This window comes from Diabrotica virgifera, chromosome 9, assembly GCF_917563875.1.
Source record: "Diabrotica virgifera virgifera chromosome 9, PGI_DIABVI_V3a".
NCBI classification, from domain to species: domain Eukaryota; kingdom Metazoa; phylum Arthropoda; class Insecta; order Coleoptera; family Chrysomelidae; genus Diabrotica; species Diabrotica virgifera.
In genome coordinates this window covers 121,088,641-121,109,294 of record NC_065451.1, presented here as the reverse complement: position 1 = coordinate 121,109,294, position 20,654 = coordinate 121,088,641, and the positions used below count along the sequence as shown (strand labels likewise).

At 39.2% G+C, this 20,654-nt stretch overlaps 1 protein-coding gene across 1 annotated transcript; it reads left to right on the top strand.

Annotated features, from left to right (window-relative positions):
* The first annotated feature begins 1,262 nt into the window (after positions 1-1,262).
* Positions 1,263-5,715, top strand: LOC126891281 (mucin-4-like). Its single transcript, XM_050660459.1, has 4 exons — positions 1,263-2,187; positions 2,245-3,743; positions 4,022-4,675; positions 4,879-5,715. The coding sequence occupies exons 1-4, from the start codon at positions 1,263-1,265 to the stop codon at positions 5,713-5,715; spliced, it is 3,915 nt and encodes a 1,304-aa protein (XP_050516416.1).
* Positions 5,716-20,654: the final 14,939 nt, after the last annotated feature.

The window sequence follows — 20,654 nt, the reverse complement described above, 5'->3', positions numbered from 1 at the left end:
TATAAATAATGAATACTATTTGTTATTTCAAACCGACCTTGGTCAAACCGAAAACTGGTACACCGATGTGCTAATATAGGTCGATCGTATTTACTATAAACAAACGTAGTTGTTTTGCCAAAGACATTTTTAATTATTAAAAGGATTTGTTTTAATAAGATTACTAAGAGATGCCGTGTATCCTAACACACGGGCGAGAACGGTGCTCAGCTTCTCAAAGGTAAGCTGTGCATTGCCCATTAACCTATACAGATGGTACTTGGTGCTTTTGACGACTGCTTCCCAAATACCACCCCAGTGAGGACTACGTGGGGAATTAATATGCATAGGAAATTGTTTTTAGAAGCAAATATCTTTACTTGGTCAGAGACCGTAGAGTTTCGAAGAAAGTCTCTTAGTTCCTTCAATTGGTTTCGAGCTCCAAGGAAGTTGGATCCATTGTCGCTATAAACAGTAGAGGGTGTTCCTCTACGAGAAATAAATCGGTTTAATGTTAGAAATAATGCCTCGGTTGTCAGAGAGGACACCAATTCAATGTGCGTTGCCTTAATGGCCATGCACACGAATATTGCCATGTAATACTTAGTGACACGTGCCTTTCGGAGTCTGGAAGCTTTGATGAAGAATGGACCTCCAAAATCAACACCCACATTTTCAAAAGGACGGGAAATAGAAACTCTGTCCTTAGGCAGATCGGACATAATTTGATGAGCGGGTTGCGCTCGAAACCGGAAACAGATTTTACAATTATGGATTATTCCTTTAATCCATCTTAGGCCATTAAGTGGCCAATAACGCAAACGGAAATTAGAAAGGACACATTGAGCACCGGCTTGACCTAGTTGGATGCTAGAATGCGTGACCTAGTCACTTGCTTCAATAGAAGGGAAACTACCGGGTGTTTAGAAGGAAGCAATATCGGATGCTTTTGGCTATAGCTAACATTTGCGTGATGTAAACGTCCACAAACACAAAGAAAGCCTTCATCATTTATGAACGGATTCAGGGATAGGATGTTTTTCAGAAATAGTTTTGTTAGATCTTAACACGTTTATCTCCTTTGAAAAGGTTTGTGATTGAATTTGAACACGCACCACTCACAACGCAGCAAGCACCACGCACCAAGCACCACGCACCATGCACCTGCACCAAGCACCACGCACAAAGCACCAAACACCTCGCACCAAGCACTACGCACCACGAACCAAGCACCACGCACCTAGCACCACGCGCCAAAGCAACACGCACCCTCACCAAGCACCATGCAACTAGCACCACGCACCAAGCATTACGCTTCAAGCACCACGCACCAAGCACCACGCAGCGAGCACCAGGCACAAAGCACCGCGCACCACTTACAACGCACCAAGCACCATGCACCCGCATCAAGCACCACGTATCAAGCACCACGCATAACGCACCAAGCACCACGAACCAAGTACCACGCCACATGCACCACGCACCAAGCACCGCGCACAACGCACCACGCAACAAGCATCACGCAACAAGCATCACGCAACAAGCATCACGCACCAAACACCACGCACCATGCACCGCGCACCATGCACCTCCAACCAAGCCACACGCACCAAGCACCACGCCCCAAGCACCACGCACCCAGCCCCAAGCATCACGCCCCACGCGCCAAGCACTACGCACCATGCACCCGCAACCACGCAACATACTCCACGCACCAATCACCACGCACCAAGCACCACATACAAAGCACCAGGCACCACGAACCAAGCACCACACACCAAGCACCACGAACAAAAAACCACGCTCCTAGCACCACACACCAAGCACTACGCTCCAAGCCACACGCACAAACACCACGCACCAAGCACCAGCACCACGCACTAAACACCACGCACCAAGCACCACGCACAACGCACCACGAACCAAGCACCACCCACCAAGCAACACACACCAAGCCACACGCACATGCACCGCGCACAAGGCACCACGCAAAAAGCACTACGCACCAAGCACCAGCACTACGCACCCAACACCGCGCACCACGCACCACGCCCCAAGAACCAAGCACCGCGCACCAAGCACCACCAACCAAGCAACACGCACCAAGCACCCAGCAAAGCACCACGCCCAACGCACCAAGCACCCGCACCACGCACTATACTCCACGCACCAAGCACTACGCACCAAGCACCACGAACCAAGCACCACGCACAACGAACCATGCACCACCCATTAAGCACCACGCACAAAAAACCATGCTTTAAGCACCAAGCACCAAACAACACTCACAAGCACAACGCACCAAGCACCCATCACACAGCACCACGAATCACGCACCAAACACCACGCACCACGAACAAACACCTCGCACCAAGCCACAAGCACCACCCACTAAGCAACACCCACCAATCACCACGCACCAAGCACCACGGACCACCCACCAAGCAACAAGCACCACGCACCAAGCACCACGAACCTCGCACCACGCATCAAGCACCACGCATAAGGCACCAAGCACCACGCACCAAGCACCACGGACCACCCACCAAGCAACAAGCACCACGCACCAAGCACCACAAACCTCGCACCACGCATCAAGCACCACGCATAAGGCACCAAGCACCACGCATACGGCTCCAAGCACCACGCACCAAGTACTACTCCCCAAGCACCACGCACCAAACACCGCGCACCAAGCACCACGCACAACGAACCACGCACAACGCACCAAGAACCTAGCACCGCGCACCAAGCACCATCAACCAAGCAACACGCACCCAGCAAAGCACTACGCACCGCACTATACTCCACGCACCAAGCACTACGCACCACGAACCAAGCACCACGCACCACGAACCAGGCACCACACATTAAGCACTACGCACAAAAAACCATGTTTAAGCACCACACACCAAGTAACACGCACCAAGCACCACGCACCAACAACACTCACAAGCACCACGCACCAAGCACCCCTCACACAGCACCACTCACCACGAACAAACACCTCGCACCAAGCCACAAGCACCACGCACCACCCACTAAGCAACACGCACCAATCACCACGGACCACCCACCAAGAAACACGCACCACGCCTCAGCACCCCGCACCAAGCACAACGCACCAAGCACCACGCACCAAGCACCACGAACCGCGCACCACGCATCAAGCACCACGCATAAGGCACCAAGCACCACGCACCAAGTACTACACACCAAGCACCGCGCACAACGCAAAAAGCACCAAGCACCACGCACAAAGCACCGCGCACCACGCACAACGATCTACGCACCAAGCACCCAGACCCAAGCACCACGCATCACGCACCAAGCATTACGCACCAACCACTACGCACCAAGCACCACGAACCAAGCACAACGCACCACGAACCAAGCACCACACACCATGCACCACGCACAAAAAACCACTCTTTAAGCACCACACACCAAGCAACACGCACCAAGCACCACGCCCCAAGCAACACTCACAAGCACCACGCACCAATCACCCTCACCACGCACCACGAACAAACACCTCGCACCAAGCCACAAGCACCACACACCAAGCATTACGCTCCAAGCACCACGCACCAAGCATCTCGCAACAAGCACCACTAACCAAGCACCACGCCCCAAGCAACACGCACCAAGCACCACGTACAAAACACCACGGACCACCCACCAAGCAACACGCCCCAGCACCAAGCACAACGCACCAAGCACCACGCACCAAGCTACACGCACCATGCTACACGCACCATGCAGCAAGCACCACGAACCGCGCACCACGCATCAAGCACCACGCATAAGGCACCAAGCACCACACATAAGGCACCAAGCACCACGTACTACGCCCCAAGCACCACGCACCAAGCACCGCGCACCAGGTACCACGCAAAAAGCACCACTCACCAAGCACCACGCACAAAGCACCACGCACTAAGCACAAAGCACCACGTACAAAGCACCAGGCACCACGAACCAAGCACCACACACCACGCACAAAAAACCACGCTCTAAGCACCACACACCACGCTCTAAGCACCACACACCAAGCAACACGCACCACGCACCAAGCAACACTCCAACCACACAAGTACCAAGCACTCCTCACCCAGCACCACGCACCACTAAAAACGCACCAAACACCAAGCACCACGAAGAAAGCACCTCGCAACAAGCACCACCCACCAAGCAACACGCACCAAGCACCACACCAAAGCACCGGGCACCAAGCACCGCCCACCAAGCACCACGCACAACGAACTACGCACCAAGCACCACTCACCAAGCACCACGCACAAAGCACCACGCACTAAGCACAAAGCACCACGTACAAAGCACCAGGCACCACGAACCAAGCACCACACACCAAGCACCACGCACAAAGAACCACGCTTTAAGCACCACACACCAAGCAACACGCACCACGCACCAAGCAACACTCACAAGCACCAAGCACACCTCACCCAGCACCACGCACCACGAAAAACACACCAAACACCAAGCACCACGAACAAAGCACCTCGCACCCAGCAACAAGCACCACGCACCACCCACCAAGCAACACGCACCAAGCACCACACACCAAGCATTACTCTCCAAGCACCACCAACCAAGCACCACGCCCCAAGCAACACGAACCAATCACCACGCACCAATCACCACGTACAAAGCACCACGCACCACCCACCAAGCAACACGCACCAAGCATCACGCACCAAGCACAACGCACTAAGCACCACGCACCAAGCATCACGCACCAAGCACCACCCACCGCGCACCACGCATCAAGCATTACGCATAAGGCACCAAGCACCACGCACCAAGTACTACGCCCCAAGCACCACGCACCAAGCACCGCGCACAACGCACCACTCACCAAGCACCACGCTCTAGCACCACGCACTAAGCACCAGAGCACCGGGCACCGCGCACGAAGCACAAAGCACCACGCACAACGAACTACGCACCAAGCACCACGAACCAAGCACCACGCGTAACGCACCACGCACGGAGCACCACGCACCAAGCAACAAGCACCACGCACCACCCACCAAGCAACACGCACCACGCCCCTATCACCAAGCACAACGCACCAAGCACCGCACACCTCTCACAACGCACCAAGCACCACGCATTAAACACCACGCACAAAGCACCGGGCACCAAGAACCGCGCACCACTCACCAAGCACAACGAACCACGTACCAAGCACCACGAACCAAGCACCACGCACCAAGCACCACCAACAAAGCAACACGCACCAAGCACCACGCCCCAAGCTCCACGCCCCGAACACCACGCACCAAGAACCACGCAACAAGCACCACGCAACAAGCACCACGCACCAAGCACCACCCACCAAGCAACACGCACCAATCACCACGCACCACGCCCCTAGCACCAAGCACAACGCACCAAGCACCACGCACCAAGCACCGCACACCACTCACAACGCACCAAACACCACGCACCCGCGCCCCACGCACAACGCACCACGCCCCAAGCACCATGCACATCGCACCACGCACATTGCATCACGCACTCGCACCTCGCATATCGCCCCTCGCACCAAGCACAAAGCGACACGCACCACGCACCAAGCAACCCGCAGCACGCACCACGCACATCGCACCACGCACCTCGCACATTGCATCACGCACATCGCACCTCGCACCACGCACTTCGCACCTCTCATTCTCACACACACTAGTGTATGTAGTGAGTATGTAGTATGTAAAAATAGTGGGTCACGAAGGATAAACACAAAAATAACCATGCCACGGAAAAATAAGTTTGGGAAACGCTGCTTTATACATTTGTAATGGCGAAGTTAAGAAGATTTTGAATATAAAATAAAATACAGGGTCTTCCAATAAAGAAAATTAAGTTTGGTCTGCCACTATGTTATTGAACACCCTCTGTAACATTCTAATTAATTTTGAAATGTGAATCTCAAAGTTGGATACAATTTTTGTTATTAACTTTTATTGCTATCTATTACTATAACGGATCTACGTAGCTTTACCCCACTAATCAATCACCCTGTACATTTAATTGGATATGTAAATAAATTCTAATACGGTAAGATTCTCCTAAATTGATGCAACCCAACTCCAATGATAAATCGCTGTACTGTTTAGACACGACGATAAATTTAAAACAACTCGATCGATAATAAGTTGATTCAACCCGATACCAACTTCAACCCAACTCCAACTTTGATAAATCGCTGGATGCACCGTTTACACACAACGATAAGTTGCAACAGCTCGACTGATATGGATAAGTTGCTGGATTTATCGCTGTGTCTAAACGACGCTTTAGAGATAATTCGATATAATCTGTGATGCACTGAAAAAAGGGTGTGGGATGATGTTTATAACCATTTGTTGTGGCTTTTTCCAAGTGTACGGCTCTAGAAAAAACATTGTTCCTAACTCATGCGGAAAGTATCTTTCCCGCACTCGACTGCTTGCCCAAACTCCGTTATCGCGTCGTTCGGGTCAACGGCAGTCTCGTGCGGGAAAGTATTACTTTCCGCGCTAGTTAGGAAATAGTATACTGGGTAACAAGTGCAGAAAGGTACCAATTTCTCACGAGTTTCGTAATTCAAACGAGTGAGAAATTACCTTTATTACTTATAACTGATTTACTTCTTGTAGATATGTAATGTCTTTGGATATGGCTTTGGTAACTATTTTATCACTTATCCATTGTTTTCGGAATTGTATTGGAGGTTCAACTGCTTCACATTCCATTATGTTTATTGGAGTAGAATTTAGGTATCCTAAAGCGGCGTTTAAACACAGCGATAAATCCAGCAACTTATCCATATCCACGAGCTGTTGCAACTTATTGTTGTGTGTAAACGACGCTTTAGAGATAATTCGATATAATCTTTGATGCACTCAAAAAAGGGTGTGGGATGATCTTTATAACTGTGCATCCAGCGATTTATCAAAGTTGGAGTTGGGTTGAAGTTGGTATCGGGTTGAATCAACTTATTATCGATCGAGTTGTTTTAAATTTATCGTCGTGTCTAAACAGTACAGCGATTTATCATTGGAGTTGGGTTGCATCAATTTAGGAGAATATTACCGTATTAGAATTTATTTACATATCCAATTAAATGTACAGGGTGATTGATTAGTGGGGGAAAGCTACGTAGATCCGTTATAGTAATAGATAGCAATAAAAGTTAATAACAAAAATTGTAGCCAACTTTGAGATTCACATTTCAAAATTAATTAGAATGTTACGGAGGGTGTTCGATAACATAGTGGCAGACCAATCTTAATTTTTTTTATTGGAGCACCCTGTATTTTATTTTATATTCAAAAGCTTCTTAACTTTGCCATTACAAATGTATAAAGGATTGTTATGTTATACAGGGTATTTTACAAAGTTATAACTAATTTTATATGAAAATTGTAACAAGTTAAATCGTTGTATAAATAAAAATAAGCATGAAAGCAATGGATTATTGATGCCATTTTTTTTATTTATTATCAAAATTTTCATAAATTAGTCTTCTTCTTCTTTTTGTATAGACATGACTGTCTGTTTTTTCAATGTGCCTCTAGTAAGTTGTCGTTTCATCGTTTTCGTGGTCTTACCACTGATCGTCTGCCTATTGGGAAACCGTCTCTCGCTGTCCTGACTACTCTGTTGTCATTCGCCTTATGTGGTCATTCCATTCTATTCTTCTGTTTCTTACCCTGTCTTCTGTCGTATATCTGTTGTAAATTCTGCCTTTCATATCTTTTCCGATATTTTTATTTCTCCATATTGTGTCATTCAGGCAACCTGCGGCTCTGTTTGCTCTATTAACTTGATCTTCCACTTCTGTTTCGAACCTTCCGTAGCTAGATAGTGTGATGTCTAGGTATTTAAACTCCATTACTTGTTCTATTATCTGACCTACCAGCTCCAATTTAAAGCGTCGTTTAGACACAGCGATAAATCAAGCAACTTATCCATATCAGTCGAGCTGTTCCAGTGCATCCAGCAATTTATTAAAGTTGGAATTGGGTTCAAGTTGGTATCGGATTGAATCAATTTGTTGTGATGATCGAGTTGTTTTAATTTATCGTCGTGTCTAAACGGTACCGCGATTTATCGAAATTGGAGTTGGATTGCATCAATATGGTAGAATAATACCGGATTAGAATTTATTTACCTATCAAATTAAATGGTTACCATTAAGGGGATGGGTACGAACTTTCGGTACGTACTTTCGGCTTCAAAGCTGTTTAAATGTTTTTGTCGAAATCTGAGAAAACTAGTAAGTATTTTTGAAAAATTTTAACGCAAAGAAAAATAAAAGTAAACTAATAAATTTAGACATAGGGAATGTTGTATACAAATTAAAGTACGGTAATGGTACTTTTTAATAGTGATATAAAATACAGGGTATCCCATTTAAATTTTACTGAAAAAATAATGTACTTCAGTTTTACTCACCCTTTATTAGATAAGAAGTAAATACGTAATATCAATCAGTTTTAAAAATTTTGACAATAAATAAAAACATATGGCATTAATAAACCATTGCCGTTGTGCTTATTTTTATTTATACAGTGAGTTAAACTTGTTACGATTTTCATATAAAATTGGTTATGACTTTGTAATTACCCTGTACAACATACCCAACCTTTATATTCTTGTTATGAAGAAAGTAATAGGATCTATTTGTTTAGGATGAAAACTAGTTATAATTCATTGAAGGGTCTAAAATGTACACAATGCTCCCCTCTTCAACTTGTGGTCAATCACATCGCGATAAATCCACATCAACTTATCGCAGCGTCTAAACAGCGTTTCAATCATCAACAAATCACAGAAACTTCTTCGTAATTAGTTGATGTGGACTTATCGCTGTGTCTGAACGCCGCTTAAGCAAAGTCTTAAACATTTATTCTTCTGAGCTTCTATTTTGTTGAGGTGTGTATTAGATGCAGAAGCATACAAGTGACAGTTGTAGTTTAGGATAGGACGAACCATTGATCGGTAAAATAATATTGCAATATTGGGATCAGCACGCCAACTTGTACTACAAAAGGTTCTTAGAATATTTATAGCATTTTCTGATTTTTTAATAGCGTATTGGATGTGATCTTTCCAAAACAGTTTTCTGTCCAAAATTGTTCCCAGGTATGTTACAGAACTCTTTATTGGAAACTCAAGCTGTCCCAATATAAAACTCCCTTATGGGACCTGATGTTTCTTGAGAAAAAACAAATTTCTGATTTTGAGCTAGATATTGTAAGTCCTAAAAGTTCATAAAAATCTTGTAGAGAATTAAGTGCCAGTCTTAGATTAGAGCTGCAAGTGTCCAATGATTTATGTGAGGTATAAATCACAACGTCGCGCGTCGTCAGCGTATTGGATTACGCGAGAATTAACCGCGAACCCCATTGGATCTCTACATCTCTATATTGTAGAGCAGCGGTTCTCAAACTTTTTTAGTCGCGGCACCCTTGTAGGGCTAAAAATATTTCGAGGGACACCAACCCTTGAAGCGATTTGGGAAACGACAAAAAATGAAAAAATAAATACAATTCTGAGGCTCATTTGATTTCAATATAAACTTTATTTCAGATCAATAAAATACAGTTCATCTGATATTCAAATATCCTTACTTAATGTGATGAATGAAACTGTTTCGATGATGTTTTCATTATATCCTTTATAATTATGGGAATCTTTGTAAGTTTGACCCTGTACAGGATTTATATTATCATTCAAAAATAAGAGTAACCTATATCCATTTAATGTTTAAAGTCTCAAACAAATATTAGTTACATGTGTTGTTTTGATTTCTTAAAAGTAGACCACTCGCTTTGGAAAACAACGGGGTCAGCAATTTGGTAATGTTAGTATTTCATGGCCACAGGCAGGTATGAATCATAACAAACAATTGGGATTGATTATAGATACGTAGCAAATAAAGAAAAGAGATCATTCATTATTCAGCATTCATTATTCAACCATCAATGTAGTTAGAATATAGACTTTCGTCCACCAACTAGTTACTGTTCTAATTAGCAAGTGATTAAATAAATAAAGTATGAACAAATAGTGTTTTACTAAACCAACCCTCTTCTCAGAGTAACTACCCCATTACAACCGTATTATTTTATATGGCGACCTGAGTGACGAACTGGACTTCTGAGGTAGGGAGAAACCAGAAAGATGGCAAAAAAAAATTGGAAGAGAAAAAAAAAATGGGTAGATGGGGTATGAGATGGTTTTGGAGAGACGTAGCCGCAGGATAGATGACGTAAGGAACGAGGTTTGGAGACATGGGAGCCACGCCCAACGTCAAGAGGACCAGACTTCGTGGACAATGACAATAGTGTAGACGTGAGTAATTTTTAAAGCTATTTTTTCATTGCATACAGTCTCACATACACATATAATTTTCTTTTTATTAATAATATAGTGTAAATGCATAATATATAGTTATTTTGGGATAAATTAGGATTAATTATTTTTTAAATATAAATACATATTAGTAAATTAGGTAAAGTTTTTAATATTTCTATGTAGAATAAATGGTAAAGTAGAGTATTGAATAAGTAAATTAATTTTTCTACAAAGACTAACTAAGCTTTCTTTACTACAAATAGAGATTATCTATAGAAGTTTATATTTTTAAGGATAAAACAAGATTTTTTTGCAATGCGTCAGCACATAAAACAATTAAAAGTATTTTTAAAACTGTCTACAATTACATAATATGCATATAAGTGTCTAGTTACATTAATGTACTAAAGAAGCGACGAGAAAAATGCAAGATAGTGACTTTATTGTGCGAATTATGTATTTGATGTTCGAGAAGGAGTTTTTTAAAAAAGTATTTTATTTTCAAAATATAAATCAAAAATGTGAAACAACAGAAGTGTTAAACAAAACTGAACAAAGTTAAGCAAAAGTTGAATACAAGTAGCAAAAAGCCATAATGATCTGAAAGTCCCTCTATTTATAAGGTATTATTGCGCAGATTCTAGTATCCTAGAATCTGCAGAATCCAGTGGCGTAACTCCTCCCTCACTGAGTCCGAAAAATAATGGAGTTATTTTTGGGATACTGGTTGCTGGTTGCTGGATCTTCTTCTTCAAAGCCGGAATCTTCTTGTAATTCTATTTCATTCTCGTTCCGTTGCTTTGGTCTTCTTTGTTTAATAATATATAGAATTATCAGGATTAGGATAACTGCTATGACTGAGGTTGTCACTAATGGAGTTGTATGCAATGTAGTATTTGTTTCTCTTATTGGTACTAATTGTTTCGCCATATTATTAATGGCGTAAAGATTTTCAAAATCAATTTTGGTAATATTATGGCTTTGGAATTTTCGTAGATTTTCTGTAGAAAAATATTTTATTTTTGGTAAAATTAGAACTTTTCCTCTGTGTATTTTGATATTATTATTGAATTTCAATTGATTGATTGTCACTTCACAATTTTCTGGTATACTGATGAGAGATGGACTGTGGACTTCGAAAATTTGGTCTCTCTTGCACTTTGATTGGACTCGTTCAGATGTGGATGGCATTATCAATACTTCATTATTGGTTACTTGTTCGATAATGGATTCTTGAAGAGTGACTTCTGTGGTAAAACATTGGGTTGAAGTTTGATCATTGAGGAAACGTAAGGTACAATTGTCTTGTAGTATGGTGTCTTCTTTACAATAATATATTTCTTCTAAAATTGGGCATTCGTCTTTTTCTAGGTGCATTTCGTCGGAGGTTCGTGCCAAATAAGAGTATGTGGGAGTATACATTTGGTTCTTTTGGATTATTGGGTATACAGTGGAACCTCGATAACTCGGATAATCGGGACCGCGACCGATCCGGGTTATCGAAAATCCGACATAGCCGGAGAATATGGTAAAAATTAATAAAATACGGTATACTTACAGATAAACTCCGTTAGAATTGAAATAACATGAAATATATTTATAAATATGCACAGTACCTACTCATTAAAATTACTAAAAAAAAACACCAAACCCAAACGTAAGCAAATGGAAGCGAACAATACAAGACACACAATACTAAAGACCATTGTTTATAAAAGAATTTTTTAAATAGTCTTTCCTAAACAATGCTGACAGTTTGAAATAAAAAGGAATAGATACTACAGACAGGTGGCTGTTGCTTCTGCGGCGTGTGCTATGAGTCATTTTTAATATCGTATAGTTCAAATTACACACATACACATTATCTCTCAAATATTATATTACATTCATTTTTATTGTTGAAAGGTTTTATGATAGTCCAGGATTACTAGGGCTATCTTCTCCCGGTAAGGGTGGTTAACCCTTATCCGAGGGGTGGAATGATTAATAGTAGTTTCACTGTTGAAATTGTTTTATTATACTCGCATGAGTACAAGCTGGTAGCAACCTACGTAACGTCGTCTCGCGGAGTGTAGATGACACTATCTTTTAATGTGAATATAGTGAATAATATATAATAAAATATAATGACGAATGTGGAATGTGTAATGAGGATTCCCTTATTATGTTTTGGTTGTATAAATATATTTAAAAGTGCAAAGTCAGCGTCGACCCTGAAAAGTGTTTATAGTGGCTGTATGTATAATTACACCTCACGATCTAGGTCAACAATGTTTATGTAACGAAAGAAGGTTGGAATTGTTTATGATGACATTTAAATAACCGAAAGAAATTAGCGTAGATAATTAAAGGGTGTTTTTAAAAGATATCTAATGAGTACAGATGAATTCTTGTACACCTTTCCCTCCTAAGAATTTTCTGACTACGGGCAGAAAATTTTGCAAGTAGTGCTACCAACCCATACTGTGTTGTAATCAATACAAAAAATTTATTTTATATACAAACTTCCTAAAACTACGTAAATACATAAATAAAAATAAAAATGTTCGTTTAACAACATTGTTTCATCACACTTGTCACTCACTGTGTTTTCGGATTGTAAGCATATAATCTATTCTTATGTATTTCCTTGATTTTATTGTTTTCTATTCTGATTTTACAATTCACGTTATTTACTTCTGTTATTGTGAAAGGACCTACATAAAGACTATCAAACTTACCATTCTCTTCCCTTTTTACCAGGACTAGGTCTCCTATTTTAAAGTTTTGAGGTGTTGCTTTGAGCTTATTCTTTTCTTGCCGCTCTTTTTTGTGTTTTAATAAGAAGGTTCTGGCTCCCTCGTGTGCGCTTTGTAGTTTGTATCGTAACTCATTGTAGTAGGCATCTATATTGTAACATGGTTGAATCTCCTGTGTAAGGTCTTCCGGTAGATTAACCTTCCTGCCATATAGCAGTTCGAACGGTGTGTATCCACGATACGCGTTAGGGGTTGTATTGTAGCAGTATGTGAACTCTGTCTTCGTCTATGAATGCTCTTACGTACTCGTTCAACGCTCTGTGTAGTTTTTCGCAACTTCCAATGGACTGTGGGTAGTATGCCGTTGAAAAGTTGTGCTCTATTTTTAATAGCTTTGTTAATTCCTGCATTACTTCGTTCTTATACTCTGTGCCTTGGTCTGTTCTTATTTGCTTCATGAGTCCGTATGTTGGTATGAAATGATCAAAGATTCCTCTTGCTATTGTCTCTGCTTCTTTATTGCACACTGGTATGCTGACCGCGTATTTTGTCAGTTCACACAACATTGTGATACAGTATCTATTACCTTCATTACTTCTAGTGAATGGACCTATTGTATCTATGTATACTATGTCCCATGGTTTGGAAGATGTGTCCGATATCACGAACTCTTCGACATGTGTTCTTTTCGGTTTGTTAATTTGACATTTGTGGCATTGTTTAACGTATTTTCTTACGTCTTTTTCCAAATTTTTCCATCGGAATCTTGCCTTTAGCTTCTTTATTAGTCTATTATTCCCTACGTGTCCTCCGAACATCGGGTGATTATGGTATTCTTCTATTAATCTGTGTTTTTCTTTGTCATCTTTTATTGTTTCTGGTACTTCACATATGTATATTTCTATATTCTTCAATTTTTTATTTCCTTCTTTAATAAATTCATCAATTGTGCACAATTTAAAAATAATATCATTTACGTATATCTTTACTTTACGTCCTGCATTCTCTACCGCCAGCTTATCGAGCTGTGCCAACGCTTGGTTTAAATCGAAATGATCCAATCCTGTGGCTATGCTTTTGCTGCATTTTATTTTGTTTTTGGCCCTAATGCTCAGTCTTGGTGAGATTAGTTCTGCTCCAAAGGACAAAATTGGTAGTCTATGCGCCTCTAAATTATTTAGTACCTTCCTTACTGTCTGTTTGGTGGCTTCTGGCTGTAGTGCGAGTTCACTTTCAGCCTTTGTTTGTCTTGCTTCCTTCTCCTTTTCTCTTGCTTGAGCTCTTGTTATAGCTAGTATGTGGGTGTTGTCTATGTTTAGGTTCTTTAGTTGATGCAATGTTATTCTTGAAAGGCTGTCTGCGTAGTTACTTTTCCCTGTTATATACTCTATTTCGAAGTCATATTCTTCTAGGTCTAATCTGATCCTCGTGAGTTTTGAGGTTGGTTCTTTCATTGCAAATAGGTGTGTCAAAGGTTTATGGTCTGTTTTTACTTTGAATGTTGGTGCTCCATATAGATAACATTTAAAATAATTAATTCCCCAATGAATCGCTAGTAATTCCTTAACGATTATAGGTTTATTACATTCTCCTTTACTAAAACTTCTTGATGCATATGCTATAGGTAGGTCTATTCCGTTGTAATCTTGACTTAGGATTGCTGAACAACTCTCATTGGATGCGTCTGTTGTTAGGATAAACTGTTTGTTGAAATCAGGGATTGTATTTTAAAATTGGTGGTTTCGTCAGAGATGCTTTAAGCTTTTTGAATGCTTTTTCACACTCCTCAGACCAAAAAAATTCTACTCCTTTCCTCGATAATCTGTTGAGTGGTCTGCATATTTCCGCAAAATTTTTAACAAAATGTCTATAATAGTTGCAAAATGCTACAAATCTCTTTGTTTCTTCCGCTGTCTTAGGTGTCGGATATTGTTCAATTGCTGCATACTTCGCTTTGTCGGGTGATACTCCCTCTTGAGAAAGATCATGTCCTAAATATGTTACTTCCCTTCTAAAAAATTGACATTTTCCTGGGTTAAGTTTCAAATTGAATTTTCGACATGTCTCAAATGTCTTTTTCAGGTTGTCTAGGTGATGTTTTTCGGATATTCCAATTACTACGATATCGTCCATGTAAAGAAATGCTTTGTCTGGTGTTAATCCTGAAAATGCTATTGACATTATTCTTGAAAAGCTATTCGGGCTTACATTTAATCCAAAAGGTAATCTGGTAAATTGAAATGCTCCGTTTTCCGTGCTAAACGATGTGTATTTTCTCGATGACTTTTCTAATGGTATTTGATGAAAACCTGACATTAAGTCTATAACTGAAAACCATTTTGCTCTTCCTAGTTGATCTAATATCGAATCTATTCTTGGTAATGGGAATTTGTCTGTAACTATCTTCTTGTTCAATTGTCTAAAATCTATGCATAATCTCCATGCTTTTCCTCCATCTATAGCTTTTTTCGGTACCAGTACTACTGGGCTGTTGTACTCGGATGTAGATGGTTCTATGATTCCTTGGTCTCTTAGTTTTTGTACTTGTCGATTTAATTCCTCTGTTTGCGCATGAGGTGTCCTATAATTCTTGATGTATACCGGAGTTTGGTCTTTAACTCTTAGTTTCTGTTCGTAGAAATTGTTACAGGTTAACATATCATGCCTTAGGGCGAATATGTCTGCATATTCTTCGCATAACGATACTAAGTTATCTCGTATATATTCTGGTATGTCTAATTTCAGTGATTCTCGTAATTCTTTTTTCCTATCCTTGCTGTCGTTGACTAGTCTATATATATTGAATAGTTTAATGTCCAACGTCCTGATTGTGCTTGCCTCTACATTTACTGTTTCGTATGTTGTGTTCAAAATTTTGATGTATGGATTATTACTTGAAATAATTGCTCTTGCTATGAATATTCCTGGTTGTATTTCTTGTTGCTCCACTATCCTGTCGTTCCTTAGCATTTGAAAAATTTTGACTATTCTGTAAATTTCACATCGGGGTGGTATTGTTATGGTGTCATTATCTATATTATCCAGAATTTTCGTACTAATGTAACAATCGTTGTCCTCTTTAATGTGCATTTTAAGGTTTGCGTAGTCCAGTATACATTGAAAGTTAGAAATAAAGTCTCTCCCAATGATTCCGTCTGTTGGAATTGGAAAGTTAGGTTCTACCAATTGAAAAATGTGTTCGAATCGAGTTCCTTTTACTTCTAGTGTTGTCTCAACTTCTCCCATTGTTTGCAACTCTCCTTTAGTGACTCCTTTTATTTTCGCCTTTGTGTTTGGTTTCACCTGTTTCTTCATAAAATCTTGTGAACATTTTAGTATTGAAATATCAGCTCCTGTGTCTATGATAAAGGTGCTTGTGTTTTCAAGGATTCCTGTTTTCATTCGTACAAAGTTCGTTAGGTTCAGGTCGAAGTTGTAAATGTTATATTTTATTTCTGCCTGTGTGCTTCAAAACTTCTTGTTCATTCAAAACCCCAACTGCTGGTTTTCTTGTGTATTAAATAGTGTGTTGTTACTGCCTTCTGGTTCTAATTAATTAAAAAGACTAAACACGTCTTACTATACATTATATTTTATTCACTGGTATCCAATATCTAAACAATAACATTAATGATTCATAGCGCCTCGCCTTACTACATACTAACTTCTAATAATTATTTGTATATCTATATATCCATACTGATTGTTCAGCGTGTTTTTATACCTATCTGAACCATAACAAATATAGTTCAAGTTCACTCGTAATAAACATGTGATACAAACTATAAGCTATTGTTTTTACGTATGTTCAATACCCTAAAGGTTAATAACATCATATTTAAATTATGATTTATACAGAGGGTTCATAATATACCACATCTCCGCCGTTTTTAAAAAAGAAAGTCCTAAGAAGAGAAGAAGAATATCTGACGGTATATTCCTCTTTCCCTTTTACAAAATGTTTATGGTTACCTAATACTATTTTCAAAAATTAAATTTCCTAACTATGCTAACTAACTGTAACATGGTACGTTTCAGAGTTTTTTTTTAATCCTAAAAATTGTTTATTATTATCACTAATTCACTTTCTGTTCCGTCTTGCTTTTTAGTCTTTTCTCCATTCACAAAACAGTGTCCACATAAAAACAGTGACTAAACCTATCGGGATTTTTAATATAGTCTTTTAGTGCCTATATGCATCTCCTATAAGCAGGGGAATAATCTAATCTACCTAACTAAAAATCTCGTATCTAACTAAAAGTCCTAAGCTAAGCTAATATTACTCGAATAAGTAAAAAAAATGTATCCTTTACTCTATTAATAATTCCTATTTCAGTCTTCTTTTGATTTATTTATATATGTCTTACTAACTTTAAAATAATGTACCTATAATAAAAATGTAATCTCTCTAAAAATTTCTAATATTTCTCTAAACTTCTAATAACTCTTTTGTAGCTATAATAAAGATTTAATCTCTGTTGCTGAATGTCTAAAAATTTCACTTTTTGTGTCCCTTTGCTTACTATCTACTAACACTTATTGTAAGATATTGTCTATCCTTAATTCAAATACTTCCATTTTCCGCGAAAATTTAACCTGAATTCATTATCTACATTTAAAAATAAGTTATTTATAGTTTACGTTACTTTAGAGAAAAAAAATTTACAACTTTAATTCTTAACCACAATTCAATGATTAGCTACTTATTTGATTAGTATATTATTCTTAATTCTGCTTGTTTATTTTGACATTTCTTACAAATTTTATGTCTCTTCTTTCATTTTTCCCACATATTTTAATAAAATTCTCTTTTTTCCTTTCTTTTCTTCTTGTCTGGTACTACAGCTCATATAATTAATTTTTCTTCATATAATAGCACTTCTACAGTGTACATAATTCATCTTCATATACATATTTCATATAACAATCATATATCATTTATCTCATATATCATTTCATATAACATCATAATCATCACTTCATATACTAGCTCCGATACCTCCGTTTTACCTTAATAAAAGAGGTTTCACTCGGATGTCTTAGTTCTCCGCCAATATTAACCCGAATTTTCGCCCTGATCTGTACGCACCATTTAGGTGGTATAATTAACTCAAAACACGAAATAGGTATTTTATGCGGTTCAAATTCTTCTAAAAATATCACAACCTCAATCCCTTGCTTTGAGGCCGTTGTTTATTCACGAATAATCATGAATAAAATAGGTACCCTTCAAAACACAGAGTGGGTCTCTAATAAGCTTTCAAGCTTCTATAAATCACTTAGTACCTTCCTAATTTGACAAGAGCAGTGGGTTTCTTATTTTCTATAGTTGCCTCATAATATTTAGCTTATAATATTGTTAGTTCTTCTTCTAATCTATATAGTTCTTCTTCAAATTCCTTATCTCGACTCATCAGGTCGGTTCGTTAAAAATATATCTCTTGCTTATAGCAATGTTTGTTGTATGTCATCACTAATCATTATTCATTAAAAAAATCATTTATATATCATTTATCACACAAAATTATTAATTCAGGTTCATATCATACAAAATTTAACACAAAATCGATGAAAATGTATCTATAAAATCAATAAATATCAATAATAAAAACAACTGGCTAATAAAAATTCAATAATAGTATACATATTCGTCAATAAAAAAAAATAGCATATGCAAAAGTTAGTTAAAAATATTCAAAATAAGTTTATATCTCAAACTTCGATAGAAATTTTTGGAAAAAATTCGATATTCCATAAAATATTCAAAAATAACCGTACTAAAAATCGAAATCGGATAGATTTTTCAAATAAATTCAATAAAGATTCAAAATTCAATAATAGCAAATATAACAAACTTTGATAAAAATATTCAATTCAAAAAATCACTTCGTGTTTCAAAATTCATAAAAAAAAATCGATACTTCATAAATTATTCAAAGATCAGCAAAGATAAATATTCAATGTTCAATAATAATATAAAACGAGGGAAGCATTTTTAATAAAGATAGACATTCTTACTTACATTTTATTTCCACTTTGTCTTTACACTGTCGCTCACTGGGTTTCCTGTCCATCTTCGCCGTCTCCGTTTCCAAACTGTTACCGCCATCTCTGCTCCTTTCAGAAGACCTCCTCTAATCTGCAGGATCAGCCATGTATTAAATAGTGTGTTGTTACTGCCTTCTGGTTCTAATTAATTAAAAAGACTAAACACGTCTTACTATACATTATATTTTATTCACTGGTATCCAATATCTAAACAATAACATTAATGATTCATAGCGCCTCGCCTTACTACATACTAACTTCTAATAATTATTTGTATATCTATATATCCATACTGATTGTTCAGCGTGTTTTTATACCTATCTGAACCATAACAAATATAGTTCAAGTTCACTCGTAATAAACATGTGATACAAACTATAAGCTATTGTTTTTATGTATGTTCAATACCCTAAAGGTTAATAACATCATATTTAAATTATGATTTATACAGAGGGTTCATAATATACCACACTTGTTCTTCTTGACTGTCCTCTATCTCTAGTAACCTTACGTTCCTGTTACGTCCTCCTCTCTGGTTTCCTCTGTATGTTTGATTGTTAAATGGTCTGTATCTTCTGTTCGAATAATTTCGTTGATTGTCCGTTGCTTCTCCTTCGTTCCGTTGTCCGAAGTTATTTCTTCTTCCTCTGTCATATTTGTTATGGTATCCTCTTCTGTATTGCTGCTGTCCTCTCCTATTCTCGTAGTTTGTCCTATAATTTAAGACTCTTCCTTGTGCATTTTCTTCAGTCGTATCGATCGATAAAAATTTAGATACTACTTCCTGCGGTGATGTAAAGTTACCTGCTTCCAGTATTAGCTTAGCTTTCTCTGCATTAACGTTTCGTTTCATTGTTGTTACTACTGTTTCCGTCGTATATTTCTTCGCTAACTCCAGTGGCATTCCTTCCGCTATGTATGCTACTTTTAATTGTTCTGCTAACTCTTCCACTTCAGATGCGTACACTGCTGCATCTCTATGCCCTTGCCTTTTCTTGGCTAATTTGGCTATTAAATTCTTCGGATTATCACCTCTTAGTTCTTTCTTCAGTGCTTCAGCTGTCCGTGGAATCGTATCTTCCGCGGTTATTAAGTTCCTAGCCTTATTGGTAAGTCGTGTTTTTATTAGCGTTACAGCTGTGTCTTCATGACCTTCTGCCAATTTTCCAAGTAGTTCTAATGCGTCCAAAAATGGTTGTAATTTCCCTGCGCTTCCATCGAACTCGTTGGGCAATATCTTGCTTGCGATATTAAAAAATTCATTGATTGTCAGAGCCATGTTTAATATTGTTATATCTTGTTTTATGTCACCTTTTTCCTCTTTTATTTCGTCGTTAATTATTTCTTCTTCTACTTCCTCGTCGTTTTTTCCTTCTTCTACTTCCTCGTCGCTTTGTTCCTCTTCAACTTCCTCGTCGATTGGTTGATGTATTGAATTTGGAACCACTGTTCTTACATTTACTGCTTGAAATGAGCGTATAACTTTGTCTCTGATTTTTCCAAAATATTTGTTGC

Excerpts from the sequence above, each read along its gene's own strand:
- LOC126891281 (XM_050660459.1), top strand. The coding sequence starts at position 1,263 with ATGCAACTAGCACCACGCACCAAGCATTACGCTTCAAGCACCACGCAC. Across the intron at positions 2,188-2,244 it reads CACCACGAACCAAGCACCAC|CACCAAGCACCAAACAACAC; the intron begins GCACAACGAACC and ends CCATGCTTTAAG. Across the intron at positions 4,676-4,878 it reads CACCACGCACCACCCACCAA|CACCACGCACTAAGCACCAG; the intron begins GCAACACGCACC and ends ACCACGCTCTAG.